This window comes from Anticarsia gemmatalis, chromosome 16, assembly GCF_050436995.1.
Source record: "Anticarsia gemmatalis isolate Benzon Research Colony breed Stoneville strain chromosome 16, ilAntGemm2 primary, whole genome shotgun sequence".
Lineage (NCBI taxonomy): Eukaryota > Metazoa > Arthropoda > Insecta > Lepidoptera > Erebidae > Anticarsia > Anticarsia gemmatalis.
The window spans coordinates 9,970,373-9,991,023 of NC_134760.1; the positions used below are offsets into that span (position 1 = coordinate 9,970,373).

The window sequence follows — 20,651 nt, forward strand, 5'->3', positions numbered from 1 at the left end:
TAAATCAACTATTCCAGGTTCAGCTAAAGTCCGTAAAAAGCCGCTGCCAGCGAAACGAAGCTTAGATTTCTCCACTCCATTTGTTAAAAAAGCAATCGCCAATGCAACATCACACAACACTGCCACTACAATACCGGTAGACCCTCCTGACTCAGACGAGATCACTCTAACACCTAGTATACCCATAGAAGAACTAACACCATCAAATAAAAGAACAGCAGATGAACTCTTTGGTGATATAGATGATATAGACTTTAATGAATTAGAGTTGCCAAGTAAAAAACAAAAGACTGAGGAAGAGAATGACTTGGATTTGATAGAGAAGATTTTAGAGGGAAGAAGATTGAAGCAGATTCTGGCTGAGCCAAGTGGCAGGCTGCTTGGGAATAGATCTAGTTATAAGGTTAAGGATAATTTGTCTTTGAATATACCTAGGTATGTATTATTTATTTACTAAACTAAGTGGAATATTTAAAACAATTACTCTATTGCAGTGGTTCCCAACCGGTGGTCCGCGGACCACCAGTGTTATATGGCCCACAAATGATTATAAAATTTGAAATTTTCAGCATACTTATTACACTTTAGTTTTAATATACTGACATAGTGGTCCCTGCTTACAAGAATAATATAAAAGTGGTCCCAGATTAAGTAAAGGTTGGGAACCCCTGCTCTATTGAGTGCCCTTTCGTACTATATATTCGCTTAGCCTTTGTTCCAAACTATGTTGGAGTCGGCTTCCAGTCTTACCGGATGCAGTTGGATACCAGTGTTTTACATGGAGCGACTGCCTATCTGACCTCCACAACCCAGTTACTTGGGTATTAACACGATACCCTTCGGTAAGACTGGTTGTCAGACTTTCAAGCTTTCTGACTACTGTTAACGACTCTCAAAGATCTTCGAAAATAACAGCCGGGACCCACAATTTAACGTGCCTTCCGAAACACGGAGGAACTCGATATGTATAAGATGGTCACCCATCCACGGAACAACCTCGGCAAGCGTAGCTTAACCTCAGAGATCGATCCGTTCGGCTGTTGTTTCGTACTGGATATGGTTATTCTTACAATAGCATTGCTGTCAGACTGATATAACAGTTTAAATACTGCTTATCTTGTCGTCATTAATTTCTTACAATGTACAGATATACTGTTGGAATATTATTATAATATACTAAATAAATAATATTAAGCTGATAATCCAGCTTAAAAATTTGGCTGATATGAATAATTTATAAATACTCTTTAACATAGTTTGGACCATATATTGCTATTGGGTTTTCATTGTATAATCAGTTCTAAACCTTTTTTCTTAATTAATGTTGGTATGTTTCAGGTGGTCTTTTGTGCCCCTCACAAATTCAGATGGTGACCGAGTGTATGTGAGGCTGGAGTCTGAGGAGTCTTGGGAGAGTTCCCTGGACACTACCACTGAACAGACTTCCTTACATGCCAGTTATGCTAGCACTTGGGATGAGGCCAGGAAAATTGTAAGTTATGGTTATATATCTCCAGAATATAATATATGTATATGGTGGGTTAAATTATTTAGATATTACCTATATTGGAGGTGAGTGAGTTGGCTAAATTATATAGTTGCTGCCTGTGATTTCAAAGGATTTGATTTCTGTTGAAAGTGCAGACCTAATTAGAAGTATTTCTAACACACTGCCAGTATGATTTTCACTGCATGTTTCCAGTGATACTTATATCATAGTTAAGCTGTTTAAAATTGATATGCAAACAGCTACTTCTGTATAAGTATTTTAAGCACAGATTTATAACATTTTTGTTAAGTATATTAATGGATCTAAACGAAAATTAGACTAGCAAATCAATGTTTTAATCAATTTTAACTGTCTTAAATTTTACTAACTGGTTCCCTGTTCTACAGCATTAAACTTACATTTGAATCATCATAAGTCAAAACCCTTTAAAACTAGGATATATGGGCAATATACCTCTTAAAACCATTCTCTTTATATTCCAGCTAGAAGCTAAACAGGCACAACAAACAACAGAACAGCAATTATCTCAGCCGCTGCCAGACATGGACACTGATATAAACGGCAACATGCTGTGGGTGGACAAGTACCGGCCGACGTCGTACCTCGACCTGTTGTCTGAAGAGCCTGTTAACAGAGCACTGTTGCACTGGCTGCATTTGTGGGATAAGGTAATACTTTCTGTTTCATTTTATTATACTTGGGTTGAGTATAGTCTATGCATAGATATATTTTTCTTACTTACTACTATAGTCAGGCCGTTACAAACGTGCGAACTACGTCACAATCAAGAGATTGGAATGAATCTGACAATGCGTAAGTGCGAGCGAGAGACTCCGATAAAATAACATGACTTCGTTCGCACGTTTGAATAGCCAAGTATAGTTAACTATAAAGTTAATGATTTGGGTACTCTAAAAAATAGTTATTTACTACAGGGTTCAAAGAAAAAGCGTAATCAAAAATATTTTTTTTAAAATGGCTTAGAAAGGAATCTTGTTACTCTTAAGAGTAACAAGATTCCTTTCTATATATATATATATATATATAGAAAGGAATCTTGTTACTCTCGTTCTGGGAGAGATACTTATTTGCATTAACCAAAGTAACTATAAATTATTACTTAAGCAGTTCTTTGGATCTAGATTTAATTGAGGCAGCGTCTTGCGCTAAATTTATTTGGCTGCATTAATACTACTGCTAGGATAGGAGCTTATCTTATTAATGCTTACAAAACAAATAATGAACTGATTCATAAAGAAAGAAGTTTTAACCCTGGTATAATGTTAATTTCAACATTTTCAAAGAATTAAGATATTTGGGCTCAAATTTATTTTTTGTAAAAACCAAAACAATATGTTTATAATTACAGATAGTATTTAAAAAGGAAGTAAAGACGAGAGAGCCGCAGCAACGCTCGACGTTCAGCAAGCGCGCGGGCCAGTTCGAGCTGACGAGCAAGTGGAGGGGCAAGCGTGAGGCCGAGCCCGAGCTGGGCGACGACGGCCGTCCGCACCACAAGCTGGCGCTGCTGTGCGGACCGCCCGGCGTCGGGAAGACTACCCTTGCGCATTTACTTGCTAGGATTGCGGGTAGATTAACATTTTTTAATATTTTTCTTTGTACTTATGCCTGTTTTGTTTTACTTAATGGTGCTGGTAAAGGGGTATTTACTACGAATTCGCCATATAAAATGGTGATTACATGTTTGTCATTGAACTCCGAAAAAATTGAAAATACTATATCTGTTTCAATAGTCTAGAGTTTATAGAAACCGTAGTACTACTTTCCGCACAACTTAATCTGGTATTTAATGATCATCAGGAGCTTACTCCGTCACTTATAGAAGCTATTGGCTATTTTTAACACTTTAATCTCACCATGCTTTTGATGTTATTATTGTATTTTAATGAAATAAGAATAGAGTTCTGTTTGCTTTCTATGTGATTAAGAAAAGAACTAACCTCGGTTCTCGAATCTCTGAAGAGAGAATTAATAACATGTCTGTCTAACATTTCGTTTGTAAATTTGCAGGTTACAGGCCAGTTGAACTGAACGCGTCAGACGAGCGTAGTACAGAGGCGTTTCGTACGGCGCTACAGAGCGCCACGCTCATGAGATCTGTGCTTGATGCTGATAGAAGACCTAACTGTTTGATACTTGGTGAGTCTACCGTTTTTATTCATAACCATCGGCCCGCCCGGCTAAACCTGGCTTAAAAAGCTATTTAAAAAAAAAAACACCTATACAATTGTTACACATAAACCTTTCTCATCAGTCACTATTAAAATAACCGCATCTAAATCCGTTGCGAAATTTTAAAGATATTTTATTTATGCTCTAAATTCGTGTGGTATTTCTGAACATAATATGCAGGCCCAATATTTTTGATCAGCGATCTGAGCAGTGCTATATAATAAATCTGTGTTTGCTTTCATGTCTTTAGACGGATAAAGATAAAGAGGTAAGGAATGGAAAAAATAAGTATATTTATAAAATGTTGGCATTATCATACATTTACTATTAAAATTCTCCCAATAAATTATTAATTAGTAGTAGTAGGGGTAGTATTATAGATAAAAATAAATGTTAAGTACATCTTCACATTTCAGATGAGATCGATGGTGCGCCGCTTCCAACAGTGGAACTCTTAGTCCGGTGGTGTACGGCGACAGGCACTGAGGGCAAGGGCAAGTCTAAGACCAAAACGCAGCCACTTAAGAGACCGGTTATCGCGATCTGTAACGATTTGTATGCTACTTCACTCAGGCCTTTGAGGTAAATATACTATATTGAATATATTGATCTTCTACAGCGGAATGCGGTGTATTTCATGCACCTTTAATTTTATCTATGGTTTTTGTAGGTATGATGTTATATTGTATGTAAGCATGTTTTCATAAATACTGTGACGCCATCGTAGCTAGGAAAAATTTTAGATTGTGCGGTTACTGAAACTAAAGGTTGGCTGGTGGATACAAGGACTAACTTCTCTTTTATTGCGGGATGAGATCTCTGCTTATTAGCAGGATAGTATCAGGTTAAAATTTATTACTTCTCTTACACCTAGGCTGAATCGGTATCTTTTTTTCTTTGCCAGCTTGAAACAGTTCTGTATTAGGGTCTTTGACTATCGTTTTGAAAACACACTCATTTATTTGATGAAAAACTACACTTTTCACTTACTCAATAGCAATAGCGTGTGCCGTCATATGCAAGTACTGAAAACAAAAAAAGCTGATAAAGTATAGCTGATTTGGCTTATAGTCAACATATCCTAAAGTTCTATAAATTTTGGTGTGTGTTCCAGGCCAGTGTCCCTCATAGTGCAGGTGGGCGGCGTGTCCCTGCCCCGCCTGTCGTCCCGCCTGTCGCTCGTGTGTGAGCGCGAGGGGCTGGCGGTCAGCGCGCACGTGCTGGCGGCGCTGGCGGCGCGCGTGCAGGGCGATGTGCGAGCCGCCATACAAGTGCTTAGCTTTATCAAAGCTAGGGCTAAGGCACAGGTAACTTGTCTTTTGACTTGTAACACCATCTATAGAAGGACATGAATTTATCTATCTTTCTATTTTATCAGCCCGTTTCCACCCACTGTTGAGTAAAGGTCTCTCCCTCAGGTCCTGCGCTTGCCTCATCCATTGCAGCCCTATGCATTTAGCGATGTCCTCCGACCATCTTGTTTGGGGGGTCTTCCTTGTGACCTTCGCTCATTCCAAATTCCTTTTAAATGAATAAAAATGGATTATTTAAAAAAACAAAAAAAAAACTAGTCTTGTCACAAAAGTTTACAGCACAGCCACATTCTTGTTAGTCTTTAAATAGTTATTTTTGTATTTACTCTACTGTACTTGTAATCCTGATATTTGAGAATATCTTTAAATCACGTCACTTTATACTTATTCTTCTATTTATATATTGTACAAGTCAACTTCTCACAGTTTGGTAAATATTATAATTTCATTCATTACTTGCTCAAATAATATCACACGGAAAATAACCTCATCTACTTCCAAAAATCACCTATTTACATATTTTCTCTGTCTTTTACAGCTAATAATGGCAGATGTAGAAAACGCAGCTATAGGAACGAAAGACTGCAACAAGAGCATGATGCAAGCTCTTCAAGCAGTCTTCACTACCAATGATAAAGACCCTAATGCTATTCTCAAGACGATACAGGCAGCTGGGGAATACGACAGGTAATTAACTTGCTACTGGTTTTTCCTTAATAAATGCTGGTCATAAGATTTTGTTAATTCTGTGGCGACTGACATATTATTGGGTTATAATTTAATTATTTAAAATCATTTTCATGAAAACTTATATGACAGACAAAAATATACATCTTGAATTTGCCTAAAGTTTCAGCGCAGGCTACATAGGTCGTTACCACATTTTTGGACCGTTGTGAAAATAAAATCTTCGATAAACTTTTCTTTTTTAATTATAATCGTACCGTATTTTATTAATACCAGAATCAAAATAAAAAAATCATTTAACCGTAATGAAACAGTGTAACAGACTTTCGCATTTGGGTATAATATTAGTGTCGATTACATGAAAATTTTAATAGTGAAGCATTATTTATCTCGACGTTTTCGACCCAGCTGATCTAACCAAAGCTTTAAGCAGACCAAAAATATATTAACAGTAATCTTTTATCTATTTCCAGGTTAGCGGACGGTATCTTCGAGCAGTACATCACAGCTCGAGTAGACGGTCGCCTGCACGTGGCGTGTGAAACATTATCGTGGTTGCTGCAGTATGACGTCATTAACGCCTGGACGCAGCGCACACAGAACTACTCGCTGTACGGAGCCCTGCCGCTGTGCCTGGCGCGCTGTCACGCCGTGCTGGCCAGTAGGACCCCGCAGAGGGTCAAGTTCCCTACACAGGCACAAGAGGTCTATTATTTATCTTTTATATGAGTCTAATTTCTCCTTTATTTTGGGGCATTCTTGTTCGGCAGTGGCACAATAATTGTTAAAATTTAATAAAGTAAAGTAAATTTCTTTTATACATAAAAGTAATCTTAAGTTCAGCAAAGAATGGCGGCTACAATAGACTATTCTGGCTTCGATGGCCTAAAATTTCTTAAATTTTGGACATTTCAAAGTCTTGGTAAATTTAAAAAATCAGAACATGGGCTTGAATAGAAAACTCTTTCAACGGTACACTCATTTAAACTGCAGTCTTCCCATTACTACCCTGCTGCTGGGCAAGGATCTTTTCCCATAATCAAAATATCTAGTTCTAAAAGAAAAGAAGTACTGTATTGAATAATAATTTAAACTAAATTTTTCAATCATACCCTTCTTCCAGATGTACCGTAAGAAGATAGAACTGGACAGTATAGTACAGTCAGTGTGGCGCGGCAGCTCCGCCACTGTGTGTAACTCTCGCGCCGCGCTACTACTGGATGTGTTGCCTTTATTACCTTACCTGCTGTTCCCGCAACTAAGATCTGCTAATGTTCAGGTATGTAAATGATGAATTTAAAACTAAGTTTATACTATGGCTTGACATCTGCATTTTTTACGGTTATTTTTGAGGTCAAGTTTTAACGCTCTTGGTTAATCATTATATATATAATTCTTCTGTAAGTGTGTATGTCACTGAATTTCTCTTAAACGACTGGACCGATTTTGATGATTTTTTTTGTGTGTGTTCAAGGGGATCTGAAAATGGTTTAGATTATTAAAACTGTTTAAAATTTTCAAATTAAAGACGTGTAGACAGGACAACGTCTGTCGGGTCCGCTAGTTATTAGATAGAATATCAGATGATTTTTTGGCCGTTGTTCTTATACATTTGCTGTCATTTTACCGAAGTTCAAGTTACGAAAACAATTGCTATGATTGCAATATAGCTGATGTGCTGAATGCGAAGCAGAAATGTTCTCTGACACTTATTTAAAAGCTGTGTCCTTTACACAAATTGCCGCAAACGCACTTAGAAATTTTTACGTTGTAGCAAAACATTCTAACAAAGAAGGTGCATACCCACGTATCTTTGTTATCATTTGAAAATGAAAGTTCTTTAGTGCTGCAATACAAATTTATTTAAATAAATAAATAAAATAAATAAATAAATATTATTGGACAACTCACACACGGTTATTTGATTCCAAACTAAGCAGAGCTTGTACTATGGTAACCAAATAACTGATAAACATACTTATATACTTCTAAATACATACTTATATAGATACATTAACATCCAGGCTCAGAACAAATACTCGTGCTCATCACACAAAGATTTGTCCCGGGTGGGATTCGAACCCACCACACGCGGCGCTACGGTTGTTGCGGCGAGGTGACCGCTTAAACCACTGCGCCAAACGTGCAGTTTATTTATTATTTTATTTATCTTACACTAATTAGTTTATCACTCACATTTCAAGAGAAACATTTTGATAATAGATTTTGAAATTCAATATCTCTCTTCATGCTATAAGTTAGGTATGGCTAGCTTATTATTATCAATTATACTCAAAAAAATTACTTAATTGCATTGTTTTGTACGTAGTTGTGCAGTGAGAGCGAGCGCAAGAGTCTCCGTACCTGTGCGGGTGCTATGTGTGAGTACGGGCTGCAGTACGTGCAACAACGGACACACGACGGACTGTACGCCTTCGTGCTGGAGCCCGACGTCTATCGCCTCGCCTTTTTTGGTAAATATATTTGTAACTAATTATCAATATTAGCGGTTTCTGATGCATAATGAAAGGTAAAGCAGTGATAGCCTAGTGTTAGAAGCTGGCATCTCCCACGCCAATGATCGATTTTCGAACCCTAGGCCACACACCGATGATTTTTAAAGTTATGTGTGTATTAAAAATAATTATCACTTGCTCTAACGGTAAAAGAAAACATCGTGAGGATACTTGCACGCATAAGGACCCTTGCCCACCAGTGGGACAGTAGTGGGTTATAAAATAGATATACTATGTCGATTTGTAAATATTCGTTGTGCCTCCTAGATAGCGAGTTTGGCGCATTGTTGAATGTTGGCAATTGGCATTGCCACTATAACCGCCGCGTTGCGAGTGGTGGGTTTGAATCCCGCTAAAAAATTAAAATAATTGTGGTATGAATGTAAATTAATATTATTTCATTCAAAGTTAACACACAAAATACACATCTATAACCTCGCTAATGATAAATTATGTTATTAGGTACCGAAGAGAAATCCCGGCCGCCGCCACCAATCAGACAAGCGATAGCTCGAGAACAGCAGCTAGAAATTATCAGACGGAATGAAGAAATGGTAAAGCTTTCGATATACTTAAAATCATTCAGCGGCAGATTACTATGTAATTCTTTGTATTTGGAAATTCTTGTCTAGATAATCGACTTTTTACATTACTTTCTACGAATTTTCTATTTTTTTTTAATTATGAAAAACTATTATGTTCTTAACAAAACTGCTTTCTTTATCCATAAATACTCAATATAATCCCTAAGCGATTTTATTTTTCAGTTAAAATAAGTTTTTGTACTACTAGGCCAATAGAATCCCAGCCCGGAGTAAACCAGACGCAAGTACACAACCGAGTACAAGCAAAGACAGCAAAGACACAAGTAAGGAAAAAGCTGCACCTTTACCCAATCACTTGCAACGGTTGAAGCCTAAAGAAGTCACGAAGACAGTTCCACAGGTATGTAAATCAAATGCTTATATTAAAAATACGTTTCGAGAAATTTCTATAAATTGAATTCGATAGTATGATCATACTTCTATCATAGTTTTAATATTATTCCGTGGAATAAGTTTTCGTTCTGTTATCTTAATAGTGTTATATAAATAAAAATGAATCACCGAATTGTATGTACGCGCATAACTTTACTTTTATAATTCGTTTTTTAATATGTTTGTAACTGTCGGGACAAGGTTTGTACCTATGGGATCGGTAGGATCAACATCCCTACGGGAATGAAATCAACGGGATGAAATTGTACTTTACCCGGACGAAGTCGGGCTAATTTTCTAGTAGTGTTTTATAAAGTAGAACAAGACTTAATTTCCGTCATTCTCAGAGCTTTAATTATAATTTAAATATCAAAAATTTTATTGTCTTCTTTTGAATATCAAAACAGTGTTTTACGAGTAACACACAAATATGGCACTGTAACATTATAAAACAGGAAAAATACATTTACATAGAAAAAAAAACTTCAACACCCCATATTCGTAAAAGAACATAAAAAGAAACCATTCAACTAACGCATTCATATCGCAAATCAGAATACCGCGGTACAATACAGCAGCTAACAGGGTTCCGTATGAAAAGCAAAGAGCTCGTTACCACGTTGAATGGCTTCCCGGATGAAGTTTACTCATATGATGGAATAAATTACCGGCTGTGTGCCAAACACTTATTTGATACCAGTATTTTAATTGCCACGAATTTTTTCTCGGCCTTGTAAAGGTTTTTCGGTTTAAGTTACGCTTTTAGGTCGACGTTTGATGTGTTTTTGTGTATAGTGACGTCATATTTTGGTATAAACGGTTTTATAGTAAGTCTGTAGTAGATTGCCTTCGTTTTTCATTTTTAAATGCTTTTATATCAATGATATTGTTTATTTAATGGTACTGTGACGTTAATTAGGAAAAAATTGCATAAAAACTCAAAGCTTTTGGTAATTTTTTTATTCAAGCCTATCAAGCCATGATGAAATACATATTGGGAATTAACGCAGCTAAGATTTTTTCCTAGGTTTACTTAACCGTTCTGATTAGTATATACTGGCCGGTAGAATTCTTCTTCAAATAAAGTAACGTGCCAAAGGAAACTTATACGAACCCACAAATGCTTATAAACAGAAGCAATAATGTACTTGTACGAGTACTGGAATACTACAATAGTATAGAAGTAGGATATAATATTTATCTGAAGTAATAGGCGTTGAACAAGACATAACGTGGAGGCGAGCGCTGCGAATCTCGCTAATTAAAACTGTGTTTGCTAAATCCGCGTCGCGTATTGTGTGAACGTGAAAGCGCTTCAGACCGACTTTACTGAGAACAAATATCTTGTAGACGTGTTAAACCTCTGATTTTGCATAGTTTTCTGCCTCCGTTAGTCACATAATGACAAGTGATGAAAACTTTAGAAGAGTGAACTCAGTTGCCATTTAAAAGAGACCAGCCCTATCTTTCGAACTGGCGATAAATTCACTCAATTTCATTGGCACAAGTCTTAGTGTCAGTACTACAATGTTACTACACCTATATATCAAAATTATTTGATTTTAAAGAACATTTCAGTTAAGTATATTTGTAGTTATTTGCCTGCACTCTATTATTATTATTATTATTTATTATATGATATCAAAAAAAATATTGAACACATCCTAGGCTGCGTCTAAACCTACAATAAGGTTGCTTATTTTGTTCCACAATAGGGCTAAGTTCATATGACCGCGCGGAGCCGCGCGGAACTTTTGACCGCGCGGTACATGATCGGAGTAAACAGTATTGTCTACATCACCGCGCGGTAACAGAACCGAGAAACCGCGCGGTTACTCGCGGTTCAAGAACTAGCGCGCGGGTCGTAGCGCGGCGCGCGGTATTCAACGGTGATGTAGACGATAATAGCTGTTTACTTTGATCTTGTACCGCTCGGTCGAAAGTTCCGCGCGGTTATATAAACTTAGCCTAATATAAAATATAAACGTCACCTCGTACCTAAACTGTGCATACGAAACGCTATGATTTACAAAACCTCACTATGTATGTTTTGTAACTCTTTTCGACGAAACAAATATAATATGTTTGTTATTTCTTTATATTAAGTTGTAATTTCTGTAAATTTATTGAGTCCTTGTATTGCATTTTTTCCTCCTTTATATCTTTAGATTTTTTTCCGGTTGAATGTATGTGGAAGGTAGTAAGCAAGATTCTTTCTAAAGAAGACTTCACTAAATATGACCAAGTTTCCCATGTCACGTCTGTACCTAGTTGTTCACTTGCAAACACGTCGGTAGCGCGAAGTCACGTAATCACAGCAATCTCGGCGAGGGGCCGCACAAAAAGAAATAATTAACCCATCCGCCGCGCGCACTTGTCACCGACGCTCCACGCTCTACGGCTCAACAGTTCAACAGTTCACTCTTTATATCATATATGTCACCTGTAATGTGGAGTTTTTTATGTGTTTTACTTTAAAACTAGTTGCTGTTCTCATAAATGCAATTCACTGACCAGTAGGTTTCGGTAAACCAATGTTTGGTTACAATTTCCATGTTCGATAACTATCTTTCGTTAATTTTCCTGCTCACTTGCAAATTTACATGTGTTTTTTCAGCCGTCATTTACAGGCTTTTAAAAGAATGTTTAATGTTGTCGATCTAGGTTTTACCTACAACTTCCTTGTAAATTTTTTCGATAGCTTTTGTAGTTATGCAGGAAATCGTGATAAATGAGTGAATAAGCACATTATGCCATTTTCAAAGTTATCGAGTCAAAAAAATCAGTCCTCATAGATATTTTTGTCATTGTAAAGATAAATACGTTTTGTTCCGTCGCCATAATTTCCGAAAATCTATTTTTAAATATCCGATCCCATTATTTTACCGTCCAAAAGTTAACGTCAAAATTGTTTGTTATAAGTCATTTCTGATATTCCTTTATTCAAAGGATAGTCAAGTTGTTTTCCTAATTACGAGTAGTCCATTATTTAAAAAGGCCCGTCAGAAAAGAAGCGTAAATCAAAAATTTTCTTAAAGTCTTCAGTGTCAAACTGAAAAGTTATCATTTTTTAATGTTGGGCCGTTACACAAGCGAGCAACCGCAAGGACTTACTGCTTACAAAAACCACATAACACATTCATTTTCAAAATTGTAAAATTGTTATGGTACAAAAATCAAACAGCAAATGTTTGACTTTTTCTATTTTCTACCATATAAGATGAAGTGATCTCACGTTTGTTACGTTTTTTTAAGGTGCTAATTTAAATTAAAACCGTATTTAAATACGGTACTTTGTTTTAGTCTTCGATTTTTAATTATATAGGTGGTTTAAATTTGGACAGTCGACATGATTGCGATTGGCACTATTTGATTTTAAAATTAAATTATTATCTATACTTATTTATACTTAATATTATAAAGCTGAAGAGTTTGTTTGTTTGTTTGTTAGTTTGTTTGAACGCGCTAATCTCGGGAACTACTGGTCCGATTTGAAAAATTCTTTCAGTGTTAGATAGCCCATTTATCGAGGAAGGTTATAGGCTATATATCATCACGCTACGACCAGTAGGAGCAGAGTACCAGTAAAAAATGTTACAAAAACGGGGAAAAAATTGACCTATTCTCTCTTATGTGACGCAAGCGAAGTTGCGCGGGTCAGCTAGTTAAATAATAAAACATAATCATAAATACGTTGGTTTCATCTTTAAGTTAGAATTTACTACTCATTTAGAGACTTCTAATCGACAGCTGTCAAATGAAAGGTCCTAACATCAAATGTAAACGTGTTAAAGATATGTCCTGTAATACAATTGTCGCGATTCTCGTGCCCCCACAATAATTCCCATTAAGATTTCCCGTGGTGTGTCCGTCAATACGGCGGCCCCTGCTAAATACAATAACTAATCACAATAAAAGGGTTGCCACTGATGTCTCTCTATTAAAAACTCGCTAAGAATACCGCGCTAGGGGTGGTTTGGGAACAACGTACACTGAGACTACTGTATAATATAAGTTAGGACAGATTTTTATACAGTCAGATAGCTGTTAGAACAATTAAACTAAGCTTATAGGATTTTGTGGAGACAAATCATTGATTCTAAATTGTGCTTTGTATTGTACCGTATATTACTTAAAAGTGTTTGTTACTCTCAGAGTTAATATAGGTATACCTATATATTTGATGGGTGTAAAATAATATTTAAAATAAAAAACAACATTATTGACATCATATTATTATCCTGAGAATATGAACTATCTAGTATATCAGAAACGAACTCTATGCTGGCGCTTCGCTCGGCTCATCTTGGCGAGGTTTTCTTGCTCCCAGATCTGGATTTGTCGGTATATTTAAACTCATATTCCTAGGTATATCTTATGCATATTTTGATTCACACGTCCTCCTTTTTTAAAGCACATAATTATAACTATTTAACTTAAACATCATCACGATTAAAATTCAGTGTACGTTGCCTCTTACTATAATAATTTTTCTCGAGTTTTCCTATCGCTAATGGCGTCGGCATGCGGTTCGCGGGATTCGTTGCGTCATTCACAAACCCTTTACATTGTTATATCAATGGTGTGTCATCATCTTTATCATACAAACATATTATGCAATAAGCTCGTATTATATTATTTTAATAGTATTTTGTTATATTATTTTTTGTTTCCAATGACACCTTTTTCCACGAAGATGTATGTATATAGAAATAATGTAACTTTTTAAATATCGTATGCAAAAGTTTATCTCATAAATTTCTCTCTCTCTCTTCCCTTTCAAGTTAACATATATTCTTATATATTTCTTATATTATAATGTAAAAAAATATAATTTCTGATTGACTCCACTATAGTATACCTCCCTCTAAACGTGACCGTTTTCAGGTAATTGAAAGCGAAACCTTTTTAAATATGTCGGTGTCATCTTTCTGAAACAGTTGCATCTCTGAATTCTCTACACTTTAATAATTTTGAGGTTACTGTTTATAAAGTACCTAGAATCATCTTATTACCACTATCCAATAGAAAAGCAAACAAATAGTGGCAATCAGTAACATACGACGCCATTTTATCCACTGAAACAATAAGTACAATGAAAATATTATACTACATATTTACACGAAGCACTTAACAAAACGAAATCCCTTTTGGCCAGTTAATAACATGTAATAGGTACCCTCGCCCCGGCCATTACACTGGCGAGCACAAAAATGTAACGCCCACCTAATAAATTTACCGGCAGTTAGAACGCACACGGCCCGAAGTGTATTCTGTGCGGATTTTATGCTCCACGATTAGGGCGGAATGTGTTGACAATTAAATGTACTTAAGTGTATACACTTATGGCAAAAGTGTTTGGCAATTTCGATATTGTGATTGTGGAAAAGTAATTTCTTTTGTTGTATCACAAATTATTCTTCATTGTCTGTCTATTCGGGACTAACTCTAAAATGACTGAAGGGATTTTCATGCGGTTTTCCTTAATATCATATTATTCTTTCTTCGGTGGGTTTACGCGGTTATTCCATAGGGTGACCGCAAAGTGGTATTTGAACTGAGCTTCTGCGTGCTTCGGAGGCTTAAAAATCGGTCCCGGTTTAAGATAGCAGTTGTTAAGCTATATCAGAGCCCTTTTGAGTGGCGTAAACAACTTTGACACTAAGTTGACCACTAATACGATAATAAGAAAAAAAGAACATGCTGTTTTTGAAACCTCGCAGTTACAAAACATAACACTTTTAAAACAATAAACGGTCATGAAGCAACTCCGTTCATTAAACAAAAATATATTTTTAAATTACAAATCTGTGTTTACTAAACTAAACATTCCTTTAAAATCCAAATTCTTCCTAATAGCTTCAATTACCAGGTATTACTATTAGTGGAGGGAAACATTTGAGGCAGTTAGTGCATGTATTCAGTGCGGTAATAAATAGCTCGGCATTAGGCGCCGCGGCGGCTAAGTGCTGCGTCTCACGGGTAATTGCTATCGTCTCTTACAGTGGTACTTCTGTTCTGTGCTTGTATTGTGGCACTACTGGACATGTCGTTTATAAGATTTGCTTTTGAAAAAAGATGAAAATCTATACTAATCTATACTAATATTATAAAGCTGAAGAGTTTGTTTGTTTGTTTGTTTGTTTGAACGCGCTAATCTCAGAAATTACTGATCCGATTTGAAAAATTCTTTCACTGTTAGATAGCCCATTTATGGAGGAAGGCTATAGGCTATATATCATTGCGCTACGACCATTAGTAGCGGAGTAGTAATGAAAAATGTCACAAAAACGGAGAAAATTATGAGCCATTCTCTTTTACGTGACGCAAGCGAAGTTGCGCGGGTCAGCTAGTTTGTAATAAAATGAAACATTATTAAATGCAATTTATTAGAACTCAATATAAATAACTAAGACTCAATAATGTGCTTATGCCTACGACTTCGTCCGCGTGAAAACGTTTCTCGGTACTCTGTTTTAGTCTTGCTTATAAGATATCATAGTTAAAGTGTGAAATTTGTTCATGAAGGCCTGTCCAGTAGTCTTACTAGGGATAATAGCCATCCAAACAAACTTTCGCATTTAAAATATTAGTAAGATTATTAATTGCCATTGTAATATACATGACAATATAGAAATTTGCTACCATTTCATTAAATCAAACTAAGTGTAATTCTAATTAGATTTACATATTTATTGATCAACTAAAATGATTAAATAATATAACTTTATCCCATCATCAATAAAAACCGTAACATAAAAGAGGTCCACACTTAAATCACCACAAACACGATTCCATACCTCTAACGGGCTGAAACAGAAAAAAAATCACGTTACATTACCTTGGCCAGTAAGTTATGCCGAGCATTAAGCACTCGGCTCGCTCGTAACAAAAGCAATAACACTCGGAATAGGAAAGAGTGCCTCCGTAATGCGTTGGATAAACGAATATTTGGGGAAATTGCTTACGAGAAGCCGAGATGCGATTGAGAGAGGCCGGATACTGAGAATCATCAATCTAGTACCACTACCCCCTAGTAAGGGGGCCCTCGTAAATCACACGTACAATGCCGAGGGAAGTTCTTAAGAAGAAAAACTATAGGTTTATATCCTTCCGGGGTAGCGGCCAATCGGAAGGCGGAGCGACGTGGCGGGGTGCCGTGTGGGGGGAAGGGTTACCCTGGATTGTGTTAGGGGAGATACGGTGTAATTGGCCAGTGATGGGCTAAGATATGTTTGTCATGTTATGGAGTTTGGACAGTCATACCAGTTCGCTGAATTGTACAACTGATTTTGTTCGGAAGTTATGGTTTGAGACAAAGATACTATTGGACTTGGTAGTAAGTTTGTTGTGTTTTGACAGTTTGGAAGGAATGACCACAAGACTGTCAATTTAAAATCGAAAAGTTGCAATCCCCAAAAAAAAATCCAATATACTATTCAGATAAATTAATGTTCGAATACTAAATTAAAAAGTTTCAACGTAGTTAAATAAAATACGGACAGAAGACCGTCCAAACTTAAAATAACGGCAGCACATCACAATCCCACCATTATTTCCATCTATCAATATTCGTAAGCCACAAATCGCCTAGGTGCCTTACCCTCTCTCATTGCAACTTATTCGTTTAGGGCCGGATTTTCTCGAAGGGATCCTCCGTCCGTCATCCTTGAGGATTACTGGTAATCCTCCAGCGGCGATAGCGCAATGGATCGCGGTGTGACGGCTCGCGAGAATTATTTATATTCATCTACCCGCAGTTACGCCGCAAATTGGTTATTCAGACCTATTATTTCGTAATGATGTAAGAATACCATCTTTTGTGAGGGTATTTGGATTTCTTTTGGAATATAGAGATTTCTCTCCGAGTGGTTATTTATCGTTTTTGCTATGTTCTAAATTGTTAAAAGTTCATTCCTTAAAATAAAGCCGATACACTTATCTTATAAGAGTATTTTGGTATGTTTCTTGGACATAATGTATACGATGACGACGCGGCGACGTCCATGCTAGGTAGTAGGATCAGAAAAAAAATCACTTTGTTCAAGTACATTACTTTCCAACAGACAAATAAACACAATACGGTACAAAGTAAATTGAATTCACCAATTTCCAACAAAATTTTCATAATTTAGAACCAAACAAAAAACACATATAATAATTTAAACGAAAACAGCATTATTTAAACATAAAATTACATTCGAAATTGACTTTTTCGAACGAATTCATTTGCGGTGGAAACGCGTTGGTGAAATTTGAATTTAGAACGCGTTCGGGGAGCGCGGGCAAATTGTGAATTAGACCGCCGCGGGCGCAGCGCGCTTGTTAGCTAGTTTTTACGAACCACAACCCCTTTGTCAGTGAAATTGCATCAATGGAGCTATTGCACTGTGTTCTGTACTGAATTCCACGTTATTTAGAATATAAAGATTGACTATTCCTTTTTGTTGGCGGTTTTAGTGTGTGATTTTGTAATGTGGTGAATAAATGTGTTTGTTTAAAAGTTCGTTAGCGTTTGTGTTTTTTTAAGTACTTTTTAAGTTTAATCTGTTTTCATAAGGCGTAAAAAAAAGTTAGACAATCATAAATTATCTTTATGATTTTTTAGCGTTGATTAAATAAAATACAAATTATATTGTCCATAGGTAATGTAATAAGTGTAAATTTTAATTAATTTAATCTATTTATTACACAAATAAAATCACGTTTCATCAGTAACAATGTCATTAGTAGCCACTTAAGTGAATAGAATTTAAATATTTCTGACAAAAAAAAAAATTTTCTTCAAAATACAATATGTATTGCCGTTAAAAAACCAAAACTGAACTATCAATGTATAATAATACAAATAAAAGCGTAATAATTATAAAAGTGATTACAATAACACGTATCATCTGTGACAATATTGCGCTAAGTCCCGGGGGTGGTTCGTTCAAAGTTCAAACAATATACCGCCCTCGGTACCCTGTTGCGAGTGTTGCGATGCAATCATATACTAATGACTCCCTAAGCACTAAGTATGTTTTGTTGCGTTTTACTATTTTGTTATATATTTTTTTAATATATTTATCGTGTTACTTACTAATAAACGTTGTGTAAGCTCTGATTTTTTGTACAGTGTTTTGTCTTTTCAATTTAAATACAGTTTCAAATTTGAATGTGACAAAACACTGTATCAATCAAAGCTATATTAGTGGGGCTGTTAAAGTATAGTTTTTGAGGTTTATGTAACAAATTTATAACATTTTCTTTTTGTATCCGAACACTATTTTGCATTTACTAAAAGACGATTCTATCGCTTCTGGAAACGTCAGATGGAATATAATCGGATTATTGCATTGCATTTCTTACATTTGCTGTCATTTGATACATTGGATTGAGACTTTGAGTGTTTCTATTTAGTTATTAAACTATAATGACTTGTCGTACATTGAATTGATTCATCTGATGAAGCAAAAAGAGTAAATGAATGCAATTTATTTCCACTCTACCAATAAATCAGTTTCGCTCGACAAAAGTGTAATTAAATATTCCTTGTCGAATTACACAGGACCGTAATTATCTTTTCACATCGCATTACGTGGATTACAGTCCCAATTCCTAACCCCATACAACTAACTAATCTTGTCACTAAACCCTAGTCCGATTATCCGAACGCACCAAATAGGCTCAAATAATGCGGTTTCAAATTTAAACACGCGTATAATTTTCAAAATTGGAAGAGTGGATGCCATGTGCGGTGCCCGAGGCTTTCTTTTTTTTCGGCGCCATAAAGTCGCACCCGTTCGGATACACCGTTAAACGAGCATTAAGTACACAAATGTATTCAGTAGTGGGGTGGCGGATAATAAACGGTTTTATTGGCTTTATCCCGTTGTGTCTGAGCCTCTGCCAACAATGTTACTCGTTTTCTTTTTCCATAAAGTAATTTGAATATTTTATTAGCTATATTTGGCTGATGAAATGTGTTCGAGGAAAATTTTTCAATGTTTTCATTGCGAGTGTAATTTTTATTACTATGTATGTAGATTTCTGGTAGTCTTTAAAAGCAACTATAATTTATATAAATCAACCGTCGTAAATCTTGTATTCTCTTTTCAGACGAATTTAAATATAGCTCGTTATTATGTCCTCACTACTACTCACTTATGCCCGGTTTCTGAGACACATTTAGCGGTAGTTTATCCATGCAAACAGTTTTTTTTTATATAAGTTTTAACGCTATTGAATAGATAAACTACCGCTAAATGTAAGTACCTCAGAAACCAGAGGTTAATAGACTACATAATCAAAGTTAATACACGAACAACTAACCAAACATGAACTAAACACGATGACCTAAGGCTATCATCATAAAAACCGCACATTGAAAGAACGACATTTGCTTGTAAAGCTGTGAGGTAATCATCTTTTGTGTCTTGAACAAACATGTGGCATATTGCGGGGCCCTATCTGATTAACCAAACAATTTGTCGGGCCCCCCGTGCGCCACGGAGCCCCGCTTTGACTAGGCCAACGCGCTCCGGGCCAAATGACTCTCCGCTCAAAACGTAAGGGTTAATTGCGATTTGTTTGAGAATACACCCCCTGTGTGCTGTGGTTTTTAAATACAGTAAGGTGTGGTTAAGTTTTTAAAGGATTTACTTGATTTACAAACGTTTTTACATAATCAGACATCTTTATCTGTTGATCAGCGAATACAAAATTATATTGTTTTTGTTTTCAGTTATTTAACGATTGTAAATCAGTTCTCAAGATTTTCGTGTTTCTTTTTTCTACTGGGTTAATTAAGATTGAATTAATGTTGAACGTAATAAAATCATGCATCATTCAAATCAAACTTTTTTTAATAAAGCTACCATTCGGTTGATCAGTAACCTTCACCTATAAACTTAACAAAATACTCTTAAAAAATACGAAAATATTCCTTTTAAAAAGTGTACATGAAGGAATTATAGCAGAAATTACATCTAGCTGTTTTATTGACAGCGATAGGCGATCGATCACGCTCTCTAAGGAGTATCAATACAATTTTAAGTTTAACAAATCGTTCCGGTGGAATGTAATTTGCGTGAGAGCATTGCGTCCGTCGTTTATTATGTATTTACCGGGAAGAGGGTTCATTTGAATATCTTTAACGTTTTACGTTGTAGGCCGTTTAAATGGAGATAGTGCTTTGCTCTATTTTATGTGATTAATTTGATAGTTTGCTGGAATTTTGATCCATGTTCTATCTACTAAAGTAAATTGTAAAGATTTTTTGTGTCATCCAGTACTCGGTGTAAATTCTTTAAATTAATTTAAAAACAATTAACCATCGTGGTTGTTATGTACCCCGCATGTAACCTGTTTTTTAATATTTCTGGTTTAATTAGTAAGTTCTCAATGTATGACACATTGACAACTTATTTAACCAGAACTTTTGTAGGCGCCTCAATCGAATCGAAAAGGACCT

General features: G+C 35.9%; 1 protein-coding gene across 1 annotated transcript in view; it reads left to right on the forward strand.

Moving 5' to 3' along the window:
• cutlet (chromosome transmission fidelity protein 18 homolog) overlaps positions 1 to 20,651 on the forward strand; it is a 31,212-nt gene that overhangs the window by 538 nt on the left and 10,023 nt on the right. Inside the window, exons 2-14 of the mRNA XM_076124432.1 lie at positions 18 to 435; positions 1,339 to 1,492; positions 1,993 to 2,178; positions 2,880 to 3,099; positions 3,542 to 3,670; positions 4,120 to 4,285; positions 4,818 to 5,010; positions 5,555 to 5,703; positions 6,177 to 6,408; positions 6,827 to 6,982; positions 8,033 to 8,177; positions 8,682 to 8,773; positions 9,012 to 9,164. Of these exons, the coding sequence (XP_075980547.1) occupies positions 18 to 435; positions 1,339 to 1,492; positions 1,993 to 2,178; positions 2,880 to 3,099; positions 3,542 to 3,670; positions 4,120 to 4,285; positions 4,818 to 5,010; positions 5,555 to 5,703; positions 6,177 to 6,408; positions 6,827 to 6,982; positions 8,033 to 8,177; positions 8,682 to 8,773; positions 9,012 to 9,164 (2,393 nt within the window). The remainder of the gene's footprint in view (positions 1 to 17; positions 436 to 1,338; positions 1,493 to 1,992; positions 2,179 to 2,879; positions 3,100 to 3,541; positions 3,671 to 4,119; positions 4,286 to 4,817; positions 5,011 to 5,554; positions 5,704 to 6,176; positions 6,409 to 6,826; positions 6,983 to 8,032; positions 8,178 to 8,681; positions 8,774 to 9,011; positions 9,165 to 20,651) is intronic.